A 15,880-nucleotide genomic window follows, 5' to 3' on the forward strand; every position below is an offset into this window, starting at 1 on the left:
TCAGAAGTTGGGGTTGTTCAGTATATGAGTGTGTCAGGTGTCTCGAGCACTCAGCTAGCATTTAGTACATCACCATCATTTACCTTGGCCCTTGTTTTTCCTTGTTAAAACGACCATTTAGAACTGGTCGTTCGTAAATAAACCACACTCGGTGCGTTGTGACGTGACCGCCCAGCACACTAAAAAAAACAATTCCTGCTGCGAATATCCGAACGCACCCTAGTCTCCATTGTACAGCATCTTGTAACATTGCTTCAAAAGGTGCTTTATAAATAATATGTACTTACTTACTTTCTCCTCTCTCTCTTTCTTGTCAATATGTAGACACTCACCAGTGTCTCTTTCTTGTCATGTAGAGTCAGACGTAAACCAATCCAGTGACTTTGATTGGTGCAGGGCTGAGCATGGATCAGATTGTAAATACTGCATCCTTAACCCATAAATTAAATTAATTATTTCAATGGACTTGTTTGATGGCCTTTCTGCCCTGGCATTTGGTCTTTGTGCCCTCAAAAAATGGACACCAAAGGCCAAGTGGTCTTGCTCCTAAAATGACTAAATTCCAGGCCTTCCCAGGAGAAAATAATCTGATGCAAGTTTATTTATTCAACAAGGTAAAAACATTGAGCTTCATACAATGTTCATCGGGTATGGATATAACCAAAAAAGCATATTCCCAAGTGAAAACAATTATCCAAATAATTAAGAACCAATGAGGAGAAAGGGTGTATGTGTGTGTGTGTGTGTGTGTGTGTGCACGCATGCATGTGCACGTGTGTGCACGTGTGTTGTTAGGATCAGTGCAGTGTCCGCATTCTCCACCATGTGTCAGGGTTCAGAACTCAAATGGCCGTTTGGACTACAGTCAGTGAGTTCATGTTGTGCACATCGGGGAAGGATGACGACGACCGAGCAGTCCAACGACCTCCAAATGGAGGTATTAAGTGAATTTGAACTTGAAGACATAGACAAGCATCCACTTTTTTGGAAGGAAATTCTGTGAGTGGTGTTGCCAGCACTGTTGCAGCAGCAGATAGCTTCTGTCTGGATGCTGAATCCAACACCAAGTTCTCAGTCTGGGTTTCATTCTTCGAGATTTAATGAGAACATTCATGATCTGCTGGAACAAGTTCTCAGTGGAATCAGCTGGAGAAAGGTTCTGCAGCTGTCTCAGGATAAACAGGGAAACTCCTTTGTCAAAGATCTGTGTTGTGTGCAGGTGAACACGTCAGAGGAAGCCTACAGGGTAATGAAAGTCGGCTAGAGGAACCAGAGTATCTCTGCCACCAGACTCAACCATATGTCCAGCAGGAGCCACAGCATCTTCACCATTTACATCCTCAGGATAGATGATGTTTCAGTGTACATTCGTCTAGTTTGGTCTCAGAAAAACAAAATGTTTGCCTTGCCGTTAAGGAATAAAGATTTATTAGATTTATTAGATTGCATAAAAGTTGAGGCCATCACCACACTATAATATGAACACAGCATTGAGATGTGTGTGGCTTTATCTACAAACTGTACACATGGAAACTTTGGGGCAAAACATTGGAGAGGGAGGCCACATCTTGTTCATGTGGAGCTAATATCCAAACAGTCTGTAGGCTTACATTAGAATTGAACACACTCACTATGGCAGGTTGCTTCAAGCAACTTGAAGCAAGTACCCCTCCCTCGATGCAGTCTACAGATGGGCCAGGGTCATCAGGTACGATACAGGTCATCAGGGTCAACCATTGAGCTAAGGATCGACTTGGAAACCATAATATCACTAGCAGGTGGAGTGGAAGACTCCGCCAACTTTGGCTCCCTGGCCAACCAAGTTGTTGTATTCAACAACAGCCTTTTCTGTCTGTAGAACTCTGATCTCCACCCCTTTCTGCTTCACAAAATCCAGGGTGGAGGAAGGCACCTGGGACAAGGGGAGGACAGCGATGGTAAGAGGTGGTGGAAGTTTGTTAAAATAACAAACACACCAATGAGGGCAGGCCTTGACAGTGATACGGAGTACAGAGATAAAATATAACGTATGAGTTATTTTTGGTGAGTTACACCATCGTGCAACAAAGTAAAGTAATAAATTAGGCATAAGTGCAAAGTCAAAACTTACAGTATAAGATAAGTAAACCAAACAAACACCTGAATTCCACAATTCTTCATGACTACCCCAATGGATACTGATAAGGGCTGGGTTCCCCAAACACATATGGTGTAAGACTTGTAGTGCTGCACATGCTCAGATGCCCTCTAGGCCGCACACAGAAGCCTGTGAACATAGACATTTCGTGCATAGATGTGCCACGCAATGGTAGGCCTCAGGTCTACCATTCTTAAATGTAATTATATATATAAATATATATATATATATATATATACACACACACACACACACACACACACACACACGCACACACAATTACATACAGTATACATAAATATATTATATTTTTAATATTTTTAAGAGTAAAGAGAGCCTACTGTCAGCTGTCCAGCAGTCCAAATATTATTAAATTAAATTTCAGAATGGTAGAACTGATGCCTACAATACCAGGCCTGAGGCTTGAGGCCTACCATTGTGTGGCACAACTATGCACGAAATGTCTATGTTCACAGACTTCTGTGTGCGGCCTAGAGGGCATCTGAACATGTGCAGCACTACAAGTCCTACACCATATGAGTTTGGGAAACCCAGGCATTTGTCATTAACCAATTTGGGGTCAATTCTTTCCGCAATGTCCCGCCCCATATTTGAATACTGGGCCCCGAATCTGGTTGGCTCGCCATCGTTTTAGCCGTGAAGTCCTTCCACAATTGAGAGGGATCAGACTTAATCTGCCTGGGACAATATGCATTGCAAAGGCAGATGAAAGCTGGTTACGCAGGGCTAGGTCGATTTGGGCATGTCAAAATATTTTCTAATTTTATTTTTTTAAATAACAGATCTACTAATGCACATGTCATGAGCTTGTAGATTAGCTATTTTCGCTGTGCAACACCATCATAAAACAAAATATAAAATAGGGTTTAAAAGTGGTTAATAAGGCTGCTGGAACCAGCACCTTAATTCTCGAATTAAGCAGCCCCCGTAACTTGTTCTATCGTACGGTCATGGAAAGCCTGGTCAGATTTGGCATCACAGTTTGGTTAGGTAATCTCTCAACTGAGGTCCAAATTGTTCAGATTGGTGCAAACCGCAGGGAAGATCATAGGGGTAAGACAACTCCCCTCTCTGCAGTCTATTTATGAGCAGGCTACATTAAAACAGGCCCAAAACATTGTCAGTGATGTTACCCATGTTTTAAATGGAGAGTTTGTACTTCTGCCCTCTGGGAGAAGGCACAAAGAACAGAAGTGGAAGTACATCAGGTTTTTTTTTTATTGTTTGTACCAGCGTCAACTAAAATGCTGAACAAGGCTCTGAAGCAGCAGTGACTGTAAGAGGTTAGAATATTCACACTATGTGTGCACTTGTGTCGCCCTCTGTTATGCATTTTGTTTGTCACTGATGTTTTGTGTGTGGCTGTAGCAGGGGTGAAAGCCCAAGACAAATTTCCCTTGTGGACAATAACGTTTACCTTGACCATGGTCCTTTAAATGTTTAAATATTCCACGTTGCTATAGGCCTACCTGTAGAGCTTCACTCATGCCTCTGCCGATGACTAATAGATGGATGCCCTTCCTCAGAACCTCCTCTAGATCAGCTGGTTGTACTCCTGGGTGATGCTGCAGCAGAAGAGTTAACATATCGAAACAACACAATGAATTAATTTACACATTGTCACCGTTCTCTAAATAAAATACATTTTATGTTACCAAATGTTCTGGCTATCACACTATTGAAATAATGGACATTCATTTTGGATCACAGCTCTCCAGAAATGTCTTGTTTCCCTGACGTCGTTTTAACAGCGGGCGAGCATCAGGCGACACATTGCCTAATCACCCGATATTGGGCGAAAAGATGAATATTTTCATCTTTTCTGCCCACTTTTCGATTATCGGCCGTTCGCCTGCTATCGGTGGTAGTCGCCGGGTCCCATAACCAAATAATGCACTTCCAGAAAATTCATCTGGCTGTCGCCTGCTGTTAAAACGTACTGTTAGATCACATGATGTTGTTCCCTGGGGAGGTGTATAAAAAAGGTTCTGCTCTTACAAATCCAACCCAAGTTGTGCAGAAAGAACACATTTGTTGTTGTTGATTTGACAAAATACATAGATTTTTCCACCTGTCTTTGTGATATATCAAAATCTAAAACAAATCTCTATAAAGCTGTATTAAATTAACAATTAGAATTTGCACAAAGATTATGTCACACTTTGCTCAGTGCGAGGTACTGTAGTATGGGCCCAAAAAGGCATTAGATTCAAGACTCAAAAATGTTCAAAATTACAAGATAGCATGGCTGAATAGGTTGGCCATCCTGGTCTACAGCCCTACATCGACTGATCCCCAGTGGCAGGTCCCCCTTCTTATATATAGGCTAGGCCCCCCCACTGGACCATACCAACCCTAATTGATTCCACAATTATAACAGCCCCATGTCCAGAGACAATACTTTAACACTTGTATAATTCACATTTAAATCATTACACATTATCCACAATTCACATAACCCACATATTTATAATCAGAGTTCTCTCTCTCTATATATATACACACAAAACACACAAAACACTGATGGCATGTCCCCTACCCAAACCCACAGTTGGTAGGTGCAGCTCCGTACAATGGAGCCACCAATCAGTAATCAAGCAAGCACCACACAATATACAGAAGTCAAAATAACAAATATCACTCTGCAACACAAATAATACCTCAAACTTTAACCCCGTGTTGAATTCAGTCTCAGTGGCAGGCTGAACACAACTGCCACAGATTATATGGACATAGAATTTAATCCAAAAAAGTGTAAAGTCAAAGGACTCGATAAAGAAGACCCAGTCTTGCCACTCACATTAGTCCCGGTCTCTCTCCAGTCCCAAGCACTGCTGCCTCCAGGCCACACCTTACAGTCCTTGTAGGTGGAGGAACATCCCTTCACCTTCATGTGACCCCAGGAGAGAGACGTGATCTCTGGTGAGGACATGGTGTACACTTACTGCTGGAAGGGAAGGATATGGAGCAGAAAAGTACATATTTTACGCTTAACAAACACTTTCATAATTTCAATGATTTTCCCATAATCTTATACAGTAGCTATACTATATTGGTCTCTCAAGACAAACGTTCAAAGGAATGGGAAATGACTGTATCCTACGTTTATTATTCTACAAGCATGGGTAACCAGAGTGAATCACTTCATAGATAAGGAATTTATTTTGACATTTGGTGCTGTAACACAAATATGTTTAACAACCCATCACACAACTGACAAGGAAATGTTCATACAGGCCTGACATTAGTGCAACATTGTGTTTTTTCATCCTCTTTGCCATGACCAAATCAGCCAAAAGTAACTTTATCAATGATAAAGCAGAGGAAATCAAAAACAATCCTCGGGAGCTCTGGAAGCTACTAAACAACCAACTAGGCTGTGGTCAGAAACTTAAAACCAGGTTTACTAACATAAACATCAAATCAAATAACACCCTCATCACTGACAAGGTTGATGTAGCCAATCACTTGAACATCTTCTTTACAAACATTGCAACAATGCTGGTTAACAAACTGCCCTCCCACTCTGGGCGTTTTGGTGTAGAGCACATCAAAGGCTTCTACAAAAACCTAGGTGTTTGTAAAGATGATTTTAAAATGACAATGGTAACAACTGAGGAGGTACTTAAGAAACTGAGTGCCCTCCAACCCCACAAGGCCACTGGCCATGACAATATTCCCTCCAAATTTCTCAGAGACTCAGCCATTTCCATAGCTCCAGTCATCACCCACATAGTTAACCTCTCCATCAAACAAGGACAGGTCCCCAGAGATTTTAAACTGGCCAAAGTAACCCCCCTGTACAAAAAAGGGAGCAAATTAGAACCCGGCAACTACCGCCCCATTTCTATTCTAAGCTCCATCTCGAAAGTGATGGAAAAAATAGTCTATGAACAGGTTGAAAAGTATCTTGCCACTAATAAATTGTTGTACGAGTTCCAATCTGGTTTCAGAACATCCCACTCCACTGACACATGCCTTCTCTATTTGAGCGACCACATCAAACACGAGGTGGATGCTGGAAAATACTGCGGCATGGTCATGCTGGACCTCCAAAAGGCTTTTGACACCGTGAACCACTCCATACTGGTTAACAAGCTTAAAGCTATTGGTTTTGATAGCACATCAGTGAGCTGGATGCAATCCTACCTGGAGGGGAGAGAACAGATGGTGGAAGTGAACGGAACACTGTCCCCCCCCCTCCCAGTGAGCTGTGGCGTCCCACAAGGAAGCATACTAGGGCCTTTACTGTTCCTAATATATGTAAACGACATGACTTCAGCTTGTGACTGCAACTTGTTCCTGTTCGCAGACGACTCAGCACTGCTGGTCTCGGACAGGAACAAACTGCAGGTTGAAAAGACCCTCAGCTCTGAACTCGGTAGAATCTGCACCTGGCTCGCTGATAACAAACTATCCTTACACCTGGGAAAAACTGAATCCATTCTCTTCGGATCAAATAGTAATCTCAAAAAGGCAGATGGCTTCTTGGTTAGAGTTGGTGATGATATTATCACACGGAAGGATCAAATTACCTACCTAGGTTCCATCCTGGAGGCCAATCTTTCCGGTGATAAGATGGCCACCAACGTAATCAAAAAAGTCAATCAAAGAACAAGATTCCTCTACAGGATCTCCTCACTGGTCGACAAAAACACCTTGAAGACCTTAACAGGAGCCCTTGTACAAGGTTTCTTTGACTATGCATCCACCTCCTGGTACCACAGCACCTCAAAGGCCCTTAAAACAAGGCTCCAGACCTCCCAAAACAAACTGGTCAGGCTCCTACTTGGCCTCACCCCCCGAACCCACCTCACCCCTGCCCACTTTGACAGGCTGGGATGGCTTAGGGTCGACGACAGAGTACAGCATCTTGCAATGGGTCTGGTCCACAAGATTAGATACACCACCAAGATACCCATGTACCTGTCTAAATACTTCCTTAATGTAAACGAAGTCCACACCCACAACACCAGAGGGAGTGCAACAAACCATGTACAACCCAGATTCGGCACAAACAAGGGACTAAATTATTTTCGCTCCTATGCGACCAAAATGTGGAACGCCCTACCAACAGTCATTAAGACATGTGAATCCCTTGGCTCCTTCAAAACTGCTCTCAAAGGGCACCTACGGATGGCTGCAATTCGAAACTGGCCTCTGTAAAAGCTGAATTTGTATCTGGATTGTACTATGTTTTTGTATGGACGTGGTGTTGGGTGCCTGCACATATGCACACATGGCATCAACGCATGGTGTTGTGTGCAGGCGCCCTACACTCTGTCTTTGTACTATGGATTGTACTATGTTTTTGTATGGACGTGGTGTTGGGTGCCTGCACATATGCACACATGGCATCAACGCATGGTGTTGTGTGCAGGCGCCCTACACTCTGTCTTTCGTTTTCTTTTCTTTTATCCCCCTGTTCCCCTCACTGTATATATACTTTTTTTTTTCCCTTTTCGCTTCCTATATGATGAATTCCTGTTCTGTTCTTTAACTACATAGAAGTGTCTATTTGTTTGTCTCTAAATGTTTTGATGAATTGAACAATGTGGACCCTGTTGTAAACAAGTGTAAGGCTTAATTGGGTCGTCCACTCACAGTTAACAGTCTTTGTATTGAGTTTGTGCTTGAAATGTACTGTAATTCTGCAAACTGTTAATAAAGATTTCAATCAATCAATCAATCTTTACTTGAATTATACTTTTTCCTTAGCTCTGCTATTTTCAGCATGCGACTCATAAAACAAAGTAGGCCTATAAAGTAGACATTACATTTACATACGTAGAAGAGCATGCATGCAGATTTACTGCAATGCCTTTGATTAAAGATGTCAGCCTTTACCTGTTACTTTTTGTTGTAGAATGATGAATTTTAACGTTTGTATTGGTGAATTTTGATTCATTGGTTGATTTTATTTGGTGACATAAAAACAGAGCACCAAAGCATAAGCACCGACATATAAGTTGAGGCATTTCTGATACTTCCGTGACTGTGGAGAGCGAAGGTCCGTTTCTCAGTGGATTTACCATCTATGAAGGTTGTAGAAAACATGGTAATACATCAAATACATAAAAATAGTCATAATGAATCATAGTCTTCTACCTGATGACGACTCACTGAATCTTCATCTTGAAAAGGACAAACTACCTTACATATATTGCCAGCTCCATTACGACCTGTTAGAGCAGGGGTTCCCAAACTTTTTTGGCCCAGGTACCCCTTGGGGAGGGGAGACATTTTTCATGTATCCACTCATCCTCGCAACACTGATAAGCATATTTACAACCTTACATTTAGATGCCATTGGAACTATTTGTATTCAAACTTTTCAATCAAAGTCACAACACATTTTCACAACATTTATTTAAGATGCTATCTTAGAATATACGTAGACCTATTTGACAGTGCAGAAACAGCCATAAGCTGGTCACAATCACTCAGCCTCTGCAGTACTCTAATTGAAAGTGAATGCATGGAGTCTGTTTCATTTCTATCCAAAAGCCCTTGAATGATAGAATATGAGTAAGGATTACTGTGATTGTGGTAAGCTCACATATCACACATGCCATAATACACTGGCAAAAAAATGTGATTTTGCAGACCTGACAATGTTGAAAAATTGACCTTTCAGAGCTGATAATTGTTTAAATCATTTATGGATTCCTCAGCCCCATAAGTAATAGAAAACAACCTCTACACATCACTGGAGGGCAGAGGCCAAACCATTGAAAAGTTAATTTGTGTCATAGCTGGTGGTACTGTAGCCATTTTGGGCTCTGCCAAATTTTGCTCACATTTTTGCGGAACGGACCTTCGCTCTCCACGGTCACGGAAGTATAAGAAATGCCCCAACTAATACAGTCATTGTATCACCGAGAATGAAAACAAAACACAATATTTATTATTTCCATTGTGGTCCAAGCTTCAACAAAAAAAACACAGCATAACAAACGGCAACACATCAGACATACAGTATATATACATAGGAAACTACAGTATACGCTAATGATGGGCAGTCAAAGCAATTTTACACATTTAACCTATAAATGTGCAGTCAACGCATTTAACCTACCGGTATTTTAAATAAAGTGATAGCCTATGTATGTACCTACACTATAGTATATAAAGTTTACATACCATTGTACTATTGTTCGATTATAACACAGTTTTTGATATATAGAAGAGGTCTCTCTCTCTAATCCTACTGTAAATCAAATTAGTCAAATCATATACAAGCATAGTATAGAATGATGATTAGCAGAAATGGAAATTATATTTTAAAATATATTTACGTGAATGGAAATGAAATGACACATAGTTAGGCAAGATGGACAATATATTGCATATCATTTAAACTGTATATGACAGGCAACACTGAAAGATCTATAATGGTACTACAGCTACAAGAGGAAGAGCTGTGCAACAGACAAATATGGAGGCATAGTTATGCTTATGGCATAAACTCTAGTACTCTAATGATCACAGTATGCACTAGCAGCCAGCACTAACAATGGCAATGATAGTAGAATTTATTTGGTGAACAGCATCAATGGTGAATTACCAGTGTAGTACTAAACTCCTGACATTCTGCATGTATGCTGGATTGGTATTGTATTTGTAGTTAAAGTCTAGCCGCAATTTGCAACCCATTGTACAAAAATCTAGAGTTGCAGTTGCAGATTGCGGCTAGTTAAAGTCATGGATCCCCTGGCAGATGTTGTAGACCTACTTATTTTCCTAAACTGTAGACGTCCTGACCTACACCCTAAAAATGTTTGTCTTAAAACATAAATTGGTCAAATAGGCCTCTGTGTGCCATTAAATCGGCAAAGAGATTTAAGCCATTCATACTGCCAAATGTTGTGTTATTCATAGCTGAATTTGGCTAGCTAGTTAGCTGGGAGATATTGTAGCTACTGAAGCTACACTGTGGCTAAACGAGATTTCTATGGAAAACTGTTTCTATTATAGGTCAACCGTCAAGCTAAAATATACGAAAAGGTAATGGGATATATGATCATGTTGTTAGTTTAATTGCCTATAGGGAGATTATGGGAGAATTAATAAAAGATATGGCCGCTTACCCCCTTGCTTAAGTTGCTGTCAACAGAGGTAAACAGAAGCCACAGTCCAAACGGAAAAGAAATCCCCGTTCATTTTCATCATAGTTTTCAGAAAGTATTTATTTAAAGACGTTAACGCCCGCGGACAAAGCCAACTCTTGTCGTGACAAATCATGACAACAAACACAATGTTTGGTCACACAAATAACAGTTAAGTTCGCATATCTTTTCAAGAAGACATTAACATTATTTTTTACAAACTAGGGGGGTGCACCGTTCCTGGAGATACTGCAATACCAAGTCGATGCGTGGAGTGGACGGAGCAATTAAGCCCCTATTCCATCTCCCAGTTCCAAAAATCAATGTAATATATGGTCCCCGGGTAGGGGACGTATCAGATATTAAACTGATAAGAACAGATACTACACTTGATCTTAGCCAAAAGGCCGAGAAGCGATGCCGATTTGCCTCTTGAGAAAGTGAAGGCACGTTCATGGTTTCTTTTGGACACAAAATAACTTATTTTTAATAAACAAATACGTCAAAAATAACGTCGACTAGTCTGTAGCTATTTTTATCTTTATCTTTATTTTATCTAAAGGCTGATTCATGGTTCTTCGTTGTACTACGGCGTCGCACAACAAGAACAATTGATCTACAAGCTCACAACGTGTCGCGTCGATCACGCGTTATGAGCTTGTAGATCGGGTGTTATCAGGGCGTTATGCTTAGGCAGGCTGGCATATCAGCGCATCCTGATGACGCGTGTTCACCGTCAACCAATACAAATGTGGCAGAACTATATTATCAAAATCTCTTTTTACATCGATGAAGATAATTTGTACTTGTACAAACATCTGATTCAAAACATAGATTTCTGATGCACTCTAGTGGACAACCAAAACAACTGCATCGTTACAGGTTCCCTGAATCTACACTTTTCTTAATGTCCTCATGCATGCAGTACAGTTTTTGAATTGAACTGTACCCATTCTACAAACTGTGAATAAAAACACCATGGATTATATTTCTTGAATTATTTCCTTTGTGGTCACAAATTGTTGTAAACAAGTTGTAACAACAGGTCAAGTAAAACAGACACATTCTTCAAAGTCCAGTCCCATAACCATTAAGGTTGAGGTTATATTCACAAAGCATACTAGTGCATTTTACTAATATATGTAAACGACATGACTTCAGCTTGTGACTGCAACTTGTTCCTGTTCGCAGACGACTCAGCACTGCTGGTCTCGGACAGGAACAAACTGCAGGTTGAAAAGACCCTCAGCTCTGAACTCGGTAGAATCTGCACCTGGCTCGCTGATAACAAACTATCCTTACACCTGGGAAAAACTGAATCCATTCTCTTCGGATCAAATAGTAATCTCAAAAAGGCAGATGGCTTCTTGGTTAGAGTTGGTGATGATATTATCACACGGAAGGATCAAATTACCTACCTAGGTTCCATCCTGGAGGCCAATCTTTCCGGTGATAAGATGGCCACCAACGTAATCAAAAAAGTCAATCAAAGAACAAGATTCCTCTACAGGATCTCCTCACTGGTCGACAAAAACACCTTGAAGACCTTAACAGGAGCCCTTGTACAAGGTTTCTTTGACTATGCATCCACCTCCTGGTACCACAGCACCTCAAAGGCCCTTAAAACAAGGCTCCAGACCTCCCAAAACAAACTGGTCAGGCTCCTACTTGGCCTCACCCCCCGAAGGGATTAGTTACTATTTACCAGACCCTATGCTACTGTGTGTGCTCTTATCATCGTACATCATGTCGATATGACGTAAATTCTCCATTCATTTCCAATAGGAATTAAAAAAAAGTTTGTGAACATACATTAAAAGCTGGATATAGCGCCCCTCAAAAAATAATGGAGCTGAGAACTTCTCCTTTGGTCCACCCATTCCTGGGAGCTGAGAGAATGGTCCAGTGAAAAAAAAAGAAAAAGCCCATTGTGGGTGTATGGGATTTTTCTCTTTCACTCTATCACTAAACGTGGGTGAAAACACCTGCCTGTAGAAAATGAACTGCGATGTGGGCAGGGAAACAAACCGGTCCTGACCCACCTCAGACATCAGCAACATTATGAAAATTACAAAAATATAATTGTCCTGGTGAATATCACCCATGTTTAGTGTTCTAGGGTTAAGAAGGTGACAAAAATAAAGACTTGAAAGGCACAGATTCAATCACCATAACATCCATGTGTCCTGTTAACGTGCTCTTGTTCGAGTCTCAAACCATCTCTGCTTGACAATAACAGCACAGTAGCAGCATTAAAAGTAGGGGTTTCAGAGAATAATCAAATATTCGACAAAACCACTAATTCAACACTGTACAAAGTCGAGTATTTCCTGATATTATTTGAATTGCAATTAGTTTAAATACTGGCAATATATCTACAGCAGATATGCAGCTGTGAACTCTGGTGTTGGGTAGTTATCCTAATCAATGAATTGTTGATTGTTAAAATAATTTCAGACTGTATGTGCCGAGGCTAAGGTCCTTCACTCAACGCCGGAGGGGCGTTAAAACAGCAGCACTCATGCATGAAAGATGAAAAGGGAGAAAATACATGACTACGTTTGCAATACAGCATTTTAATGAGAAATGCCAAGAATTGCTTGTTTTTACTAGAGAAAAAGGTGGCGATCCGAGCACTGAAAAATGTTTAAAAATAAGGAGGGTGGATAAAACTCAAGGTACTTTATTTAGAAATGTAAAAAAGCTTTTTTACATTCTAAATAATGTACCTTGATTTTTCTAACAAATGGTTTTTATCCATCCATCCACCGCATTTTTGAGTGCTCGGATCACCATCTTTTCTCTAGTATTCCAGTCCCACTGATCTTTGAAGCACCAGTCTACTCAAATTGCCAAATTTTATCCATCGAGCACCTGGTTGATTCGGTGTGTGAAATTGCTTGTTTTTACTGGATGAAAAAAATAATCCGATCACCCACATATTCGGCTATTTGAATACTTTTTGGTATTAAGTAAAATACGAAAACTCACAACTGTGTGAAGTGAGGGGCGCTCTTATCATCGTACATCATCATAATTTGTTCAGTAAATTCTCCATTCATTGTCAATGGAAATTGACAATTTGTGTAGGACAGAAATACAGATTTTCTCGTCCACATATGACGTAAATTCGCCATTCATTGTCAATGGGAATTTAATGTTTGTGTAAGACGAAAATCTACACTAATAACGGAATATAGGACAGAACAGTATTATACATGATTTCTGAAAGCCCTAATTAGAAGAGATTCACAGTTTGTCAATGAACCTCTCCAACAGGGAAATTAGTCTCTGCCTGGAATCCTGACTGTCTGCATCCAGTTCTCCTCCGGTATCATCAAGCTTTTCTTTTGGGAAGGCCTCTTTCTGGTTGATGACCTCGAGACGCTCTCTCTCCAGAAGAGCTCGGTCTCTCTCCATTAAAGCCCGGTCTCTCTCTAGAACGGCTCGGTCTCGCTCCAGAGCAGCACGGCACCTTTCTACAGCAGCCCTGTGTTTGTCCAGTGAGGCCCTCTCTCGTTCTATAGCTTCCATCTGCTGTCTGAGCAGCTCTCTCTCTCTCTTCAAGACCAACCTATCTCGGTCTAACTGCAAATGCTCTCTCTCCAGTAACTGTCTCTCTCGCTCCAGCTCCACTATCCATCTGTCCGGTTCTTCGACCTCCATCGTCATGTCTCTCTCCGTGTTCACTGGTGTCCGATCATCGAGCTGAACAGAAGGGTTCTTTTGACCGGTTCCATCATTGTCACATTCTATGGTTGCATAGAGTACAGTACCTACGTTAACTGAACTATTGGATACTTCAGTGGTGTAGCGCAAAGTAGGAGGTTTAGAGCATATATCCACAGTCTCTCCACCCTCCTGCTTTAAGGCTTGTAGTAGTTCGACTGCAGCCTCATCCTCCTGCTTAAAGGATCGTACAAGTTCCACTGCAGCTGCATCAAGTTGTACTGCAGCTGCATCAAGTTCTACTGAACCATCTGCTGTTTGTCCAGAGAGGGCCCCTTTATCTAACCCTGGGATAATCCTGCTGGATCCAACAATTCCACCTGTATTCGATTCCTGTAGCTCATCATGGGCAAATAGGGAGGGGTTGAGGACACAGGCAGAACTGACCAGGTGACCGGTCATGGCCTTGTCCATGAGATGGAACCAGCGCCATGAGTTAGCTTTGCTCTCTGTCCCGGACAGAGGGTTCTTCAGTTCCTGAAAAGAACACAGTAGAGGTTAAGATCATGTTTTATTTAGTTCCTACAGTTAATAGATACTATTATATATATTGCAAATGAAGCTTTTACAGCAGCTTTTAATCATTTTATAAGAGGTATAGGATTTATAAATGTTAATAATATAGATTGAGAATGAGATGTTACTGAATAACTTAATGTGTTTATATTATTTAGAATTTACAGAGTAATTTTCATTACAGTAACCCCTAGAATACCACCAAGACTAAACATCACAGGCCCGGGCAGCTGGGCTGCTAATCTAACCCGACAGTGTGTTGCACCACACGGGTTCGAATCCCAATCCAGACTGTCTCTCTCACCATTTCCTGTCAGTCTACTGTACACTAGAAAAAGAATCTCACAGAAATCTTACCCTGTACTTATCTTTAATATTTTCCCATTTCTTCTTCAGCTGTAAGGGTGTCACCTTCCCCTGGAGTCCCATCTCCTGTCTGATTGCGCTGAAGATTAATAGTCTGTTTAGTTTAGTGCCTTTAAGTGTCTCGGTCTCACATGATCTTTCATGTGGTTGCATAGCTCTTCTCCAATAACTTTGTCCCAAACAATTTTTGCAACTCAGGGAAACATGCCAAGAATAATGCCAATATCATACGCCTATTATTGCTTTGGACATGCTGTCCATGGAAGTGTAACTTCCATCAATGACACATTTTGTAGATACTACAGTTTAATCCATAGTAAAGTAAAGCATCATGTACAGTATCCATAGTAATACTTTAATTAATAAACAATAACATACTAGAATGTGGGCTATGTGGCATTAGTGCATACTAAATAAAGATAAAGATTGCTACGTGCACAGTGTTACATAGTAACTAGGTATTGCGTATGTAGTACACTAAAGTATAGTAGCTAGCTGTATTTACGTAGTAGTACATACTAAACTAGAACTGCACTGTCGAGTGTCTACTTGCGCAACTTAGTAACAAGTGTCATTCACATTTCACCTCCATGCACGTAGAGCAGAGTTCCGCTTCCCGGTGAAGAGGCCATTGTTGGTCGCACGCAGCTTGATCAGGAGTGTGATGTCTTTATCTGTCACTAGAAGAACAATAACATGATATCGATGTTAGTGGGGTGACTGTAGCTTTGTATTAATGAAGAATGCCGCATTAATTTCATTTGACAGAAACAGATAGCCACCCACGTTTGTAATGTGCCATCTTTATCTTTTCACCTTTCCAACCTAGAACCTAGTTAGTACCATACTCTAAGGTTAGTGCAGTACCTAAGGCTAATGGTACAACGAAAGTGGTGTCCTATTGCATTTTGTTCCATCAGGCAGCCAATCACTGCGCGTCCCCTAGCGGAACAAGGAAGTGACCTCGAGCCGGAGCCGGTCCAATGACATCGATCAGAGATTT

The 15,880-nt window shown here is 41.1% G+C and overlaps 2 protein-coding genes across 6 annotated transcripts; both read right to left on the minus strand.

The window, feature by feature from the left end:
- Positions 1–573: 573 nt before the first annotated feature.
- On the minus strand, positions 574–10,725 carry aamdc (adipogenesis associated, Mth938 domain containing). Of its 2 annotated transcripts, none has more exons than XM_080771464.1 (4): positions 10,249–10,725; positions 4,959–5,102; positions 3,628–3,723; positions 574–1,912 (listed from the first exon to the last, which is right to left on the minus strand). In XM_080771464.1, exons 2-4 carry the CDS (start codon positions 5,088–5,090, stop codon positions 1,772–1,774), a joined length of 369 nt encoding a protein of 122 aa, XP_080627590.1. In that variant the 5' UTR covers positions 5,091–5,102; positions 10,249–10,725; the 3' UTR covers positions 574–1,771. The 2 variants fall into 2 exon arrangements, with proteins under 2 accessions (XP_080627590.1, XP_080627589.1); XM_080771463.1 differs by having other exon boundaries at positions 4,959–5,105.
- A 1,270-nt stretch (positions 10,726–11,995) lies between these two features.
- On the minus strand, positions 11,996–15,874 carry LOC308321666 (uncharacterized protein). 4 transcript variants are annotated; one of them, XM_080772719.1, is made up of 5 exons: positions 15,745–15,874; positions 15,457–15,557; positions 14,869–14,956; positions 12,786–14,472; positions 11,996–12,724 (listed from the first exon to the last, which is right to left on the minus strand). In XM_080772719.1, exons 2-4 carry the CDS (start codon positions 15,507–15,509, stop codon positions 13,516–13,518), a joined length of 1,098 nt encoding a protein of 365 aa, XP_080628845.1. In that variant the 5' UTR covers positions 15,510–15,557; positions 15,745–15,874; the 3' UTR covers positions 11,996–12,724; positions 12,786–13,515. The 4 variants fall into 4 exon arrangements, with proteins under 4 accessions (XP_080628845.1, XP_080628842.1, XP_080628843.1 ...); XM_080772716.1 differs by having other exon boundaries at positions 15,464–15,557; positions 15,664–15,784; XM_080772717.1 differs by having other exon boundaries at positions 15,664–15,784.
- Positions 15,875–15,880: the final 6 nt, after the last annotated feature.

Source organism: Protomyctophum bolini (assembly GCF_963924005.1).
Source record: "Protomyctophum bolini genome assembly, chromosome: 9".
Taxonomy (NCBI): Eukaryota; Metazoa; Chordata; class Actinopteri; order Myctophiformes; family Myctophidae; genus Protomyctophum; species Protomyctophum bolini.

Coding starts and splice junctions, on each gene's coding strand:
- LOC308321666 (XM_080772716.1), bottom strand. Junction 14,957..15,463: donor TCTGCTCTACGTGCATGGAG/GTGAAATGTGAA, acceptor ATTAATCTTCAG/CGCAATCAGACAGGAGATGG. Junction 14,473..14,868: donor ATATTAAAGATAAGTACAGG/GTAAGATTTCTG, acceptor TGTTCTTTTCAG/GAACTGAAGAACCCTCTGTC.
- aamdc (XM_080771464.1), bottom strand. CDS start 5,090: ATGTCCTCACCAGAGATCACGTCTCTCTCCTGGGGTCACATGAAGGTG. Junction 3,724..4,958: donor GGAGAGAGACCGGGACTAAT/GTGAGTGGCAAG, acceptor CTTCTGCTGCAG/CATCACCCAGGAGTACAACC. Junction 1,913..3,627: donor GCATGAGTGAAGCTCTACAG/GTAGGCCTATAG, acceptor CCCTTGTCCCAG/GTGCCTTCCTCCACCCTGGA.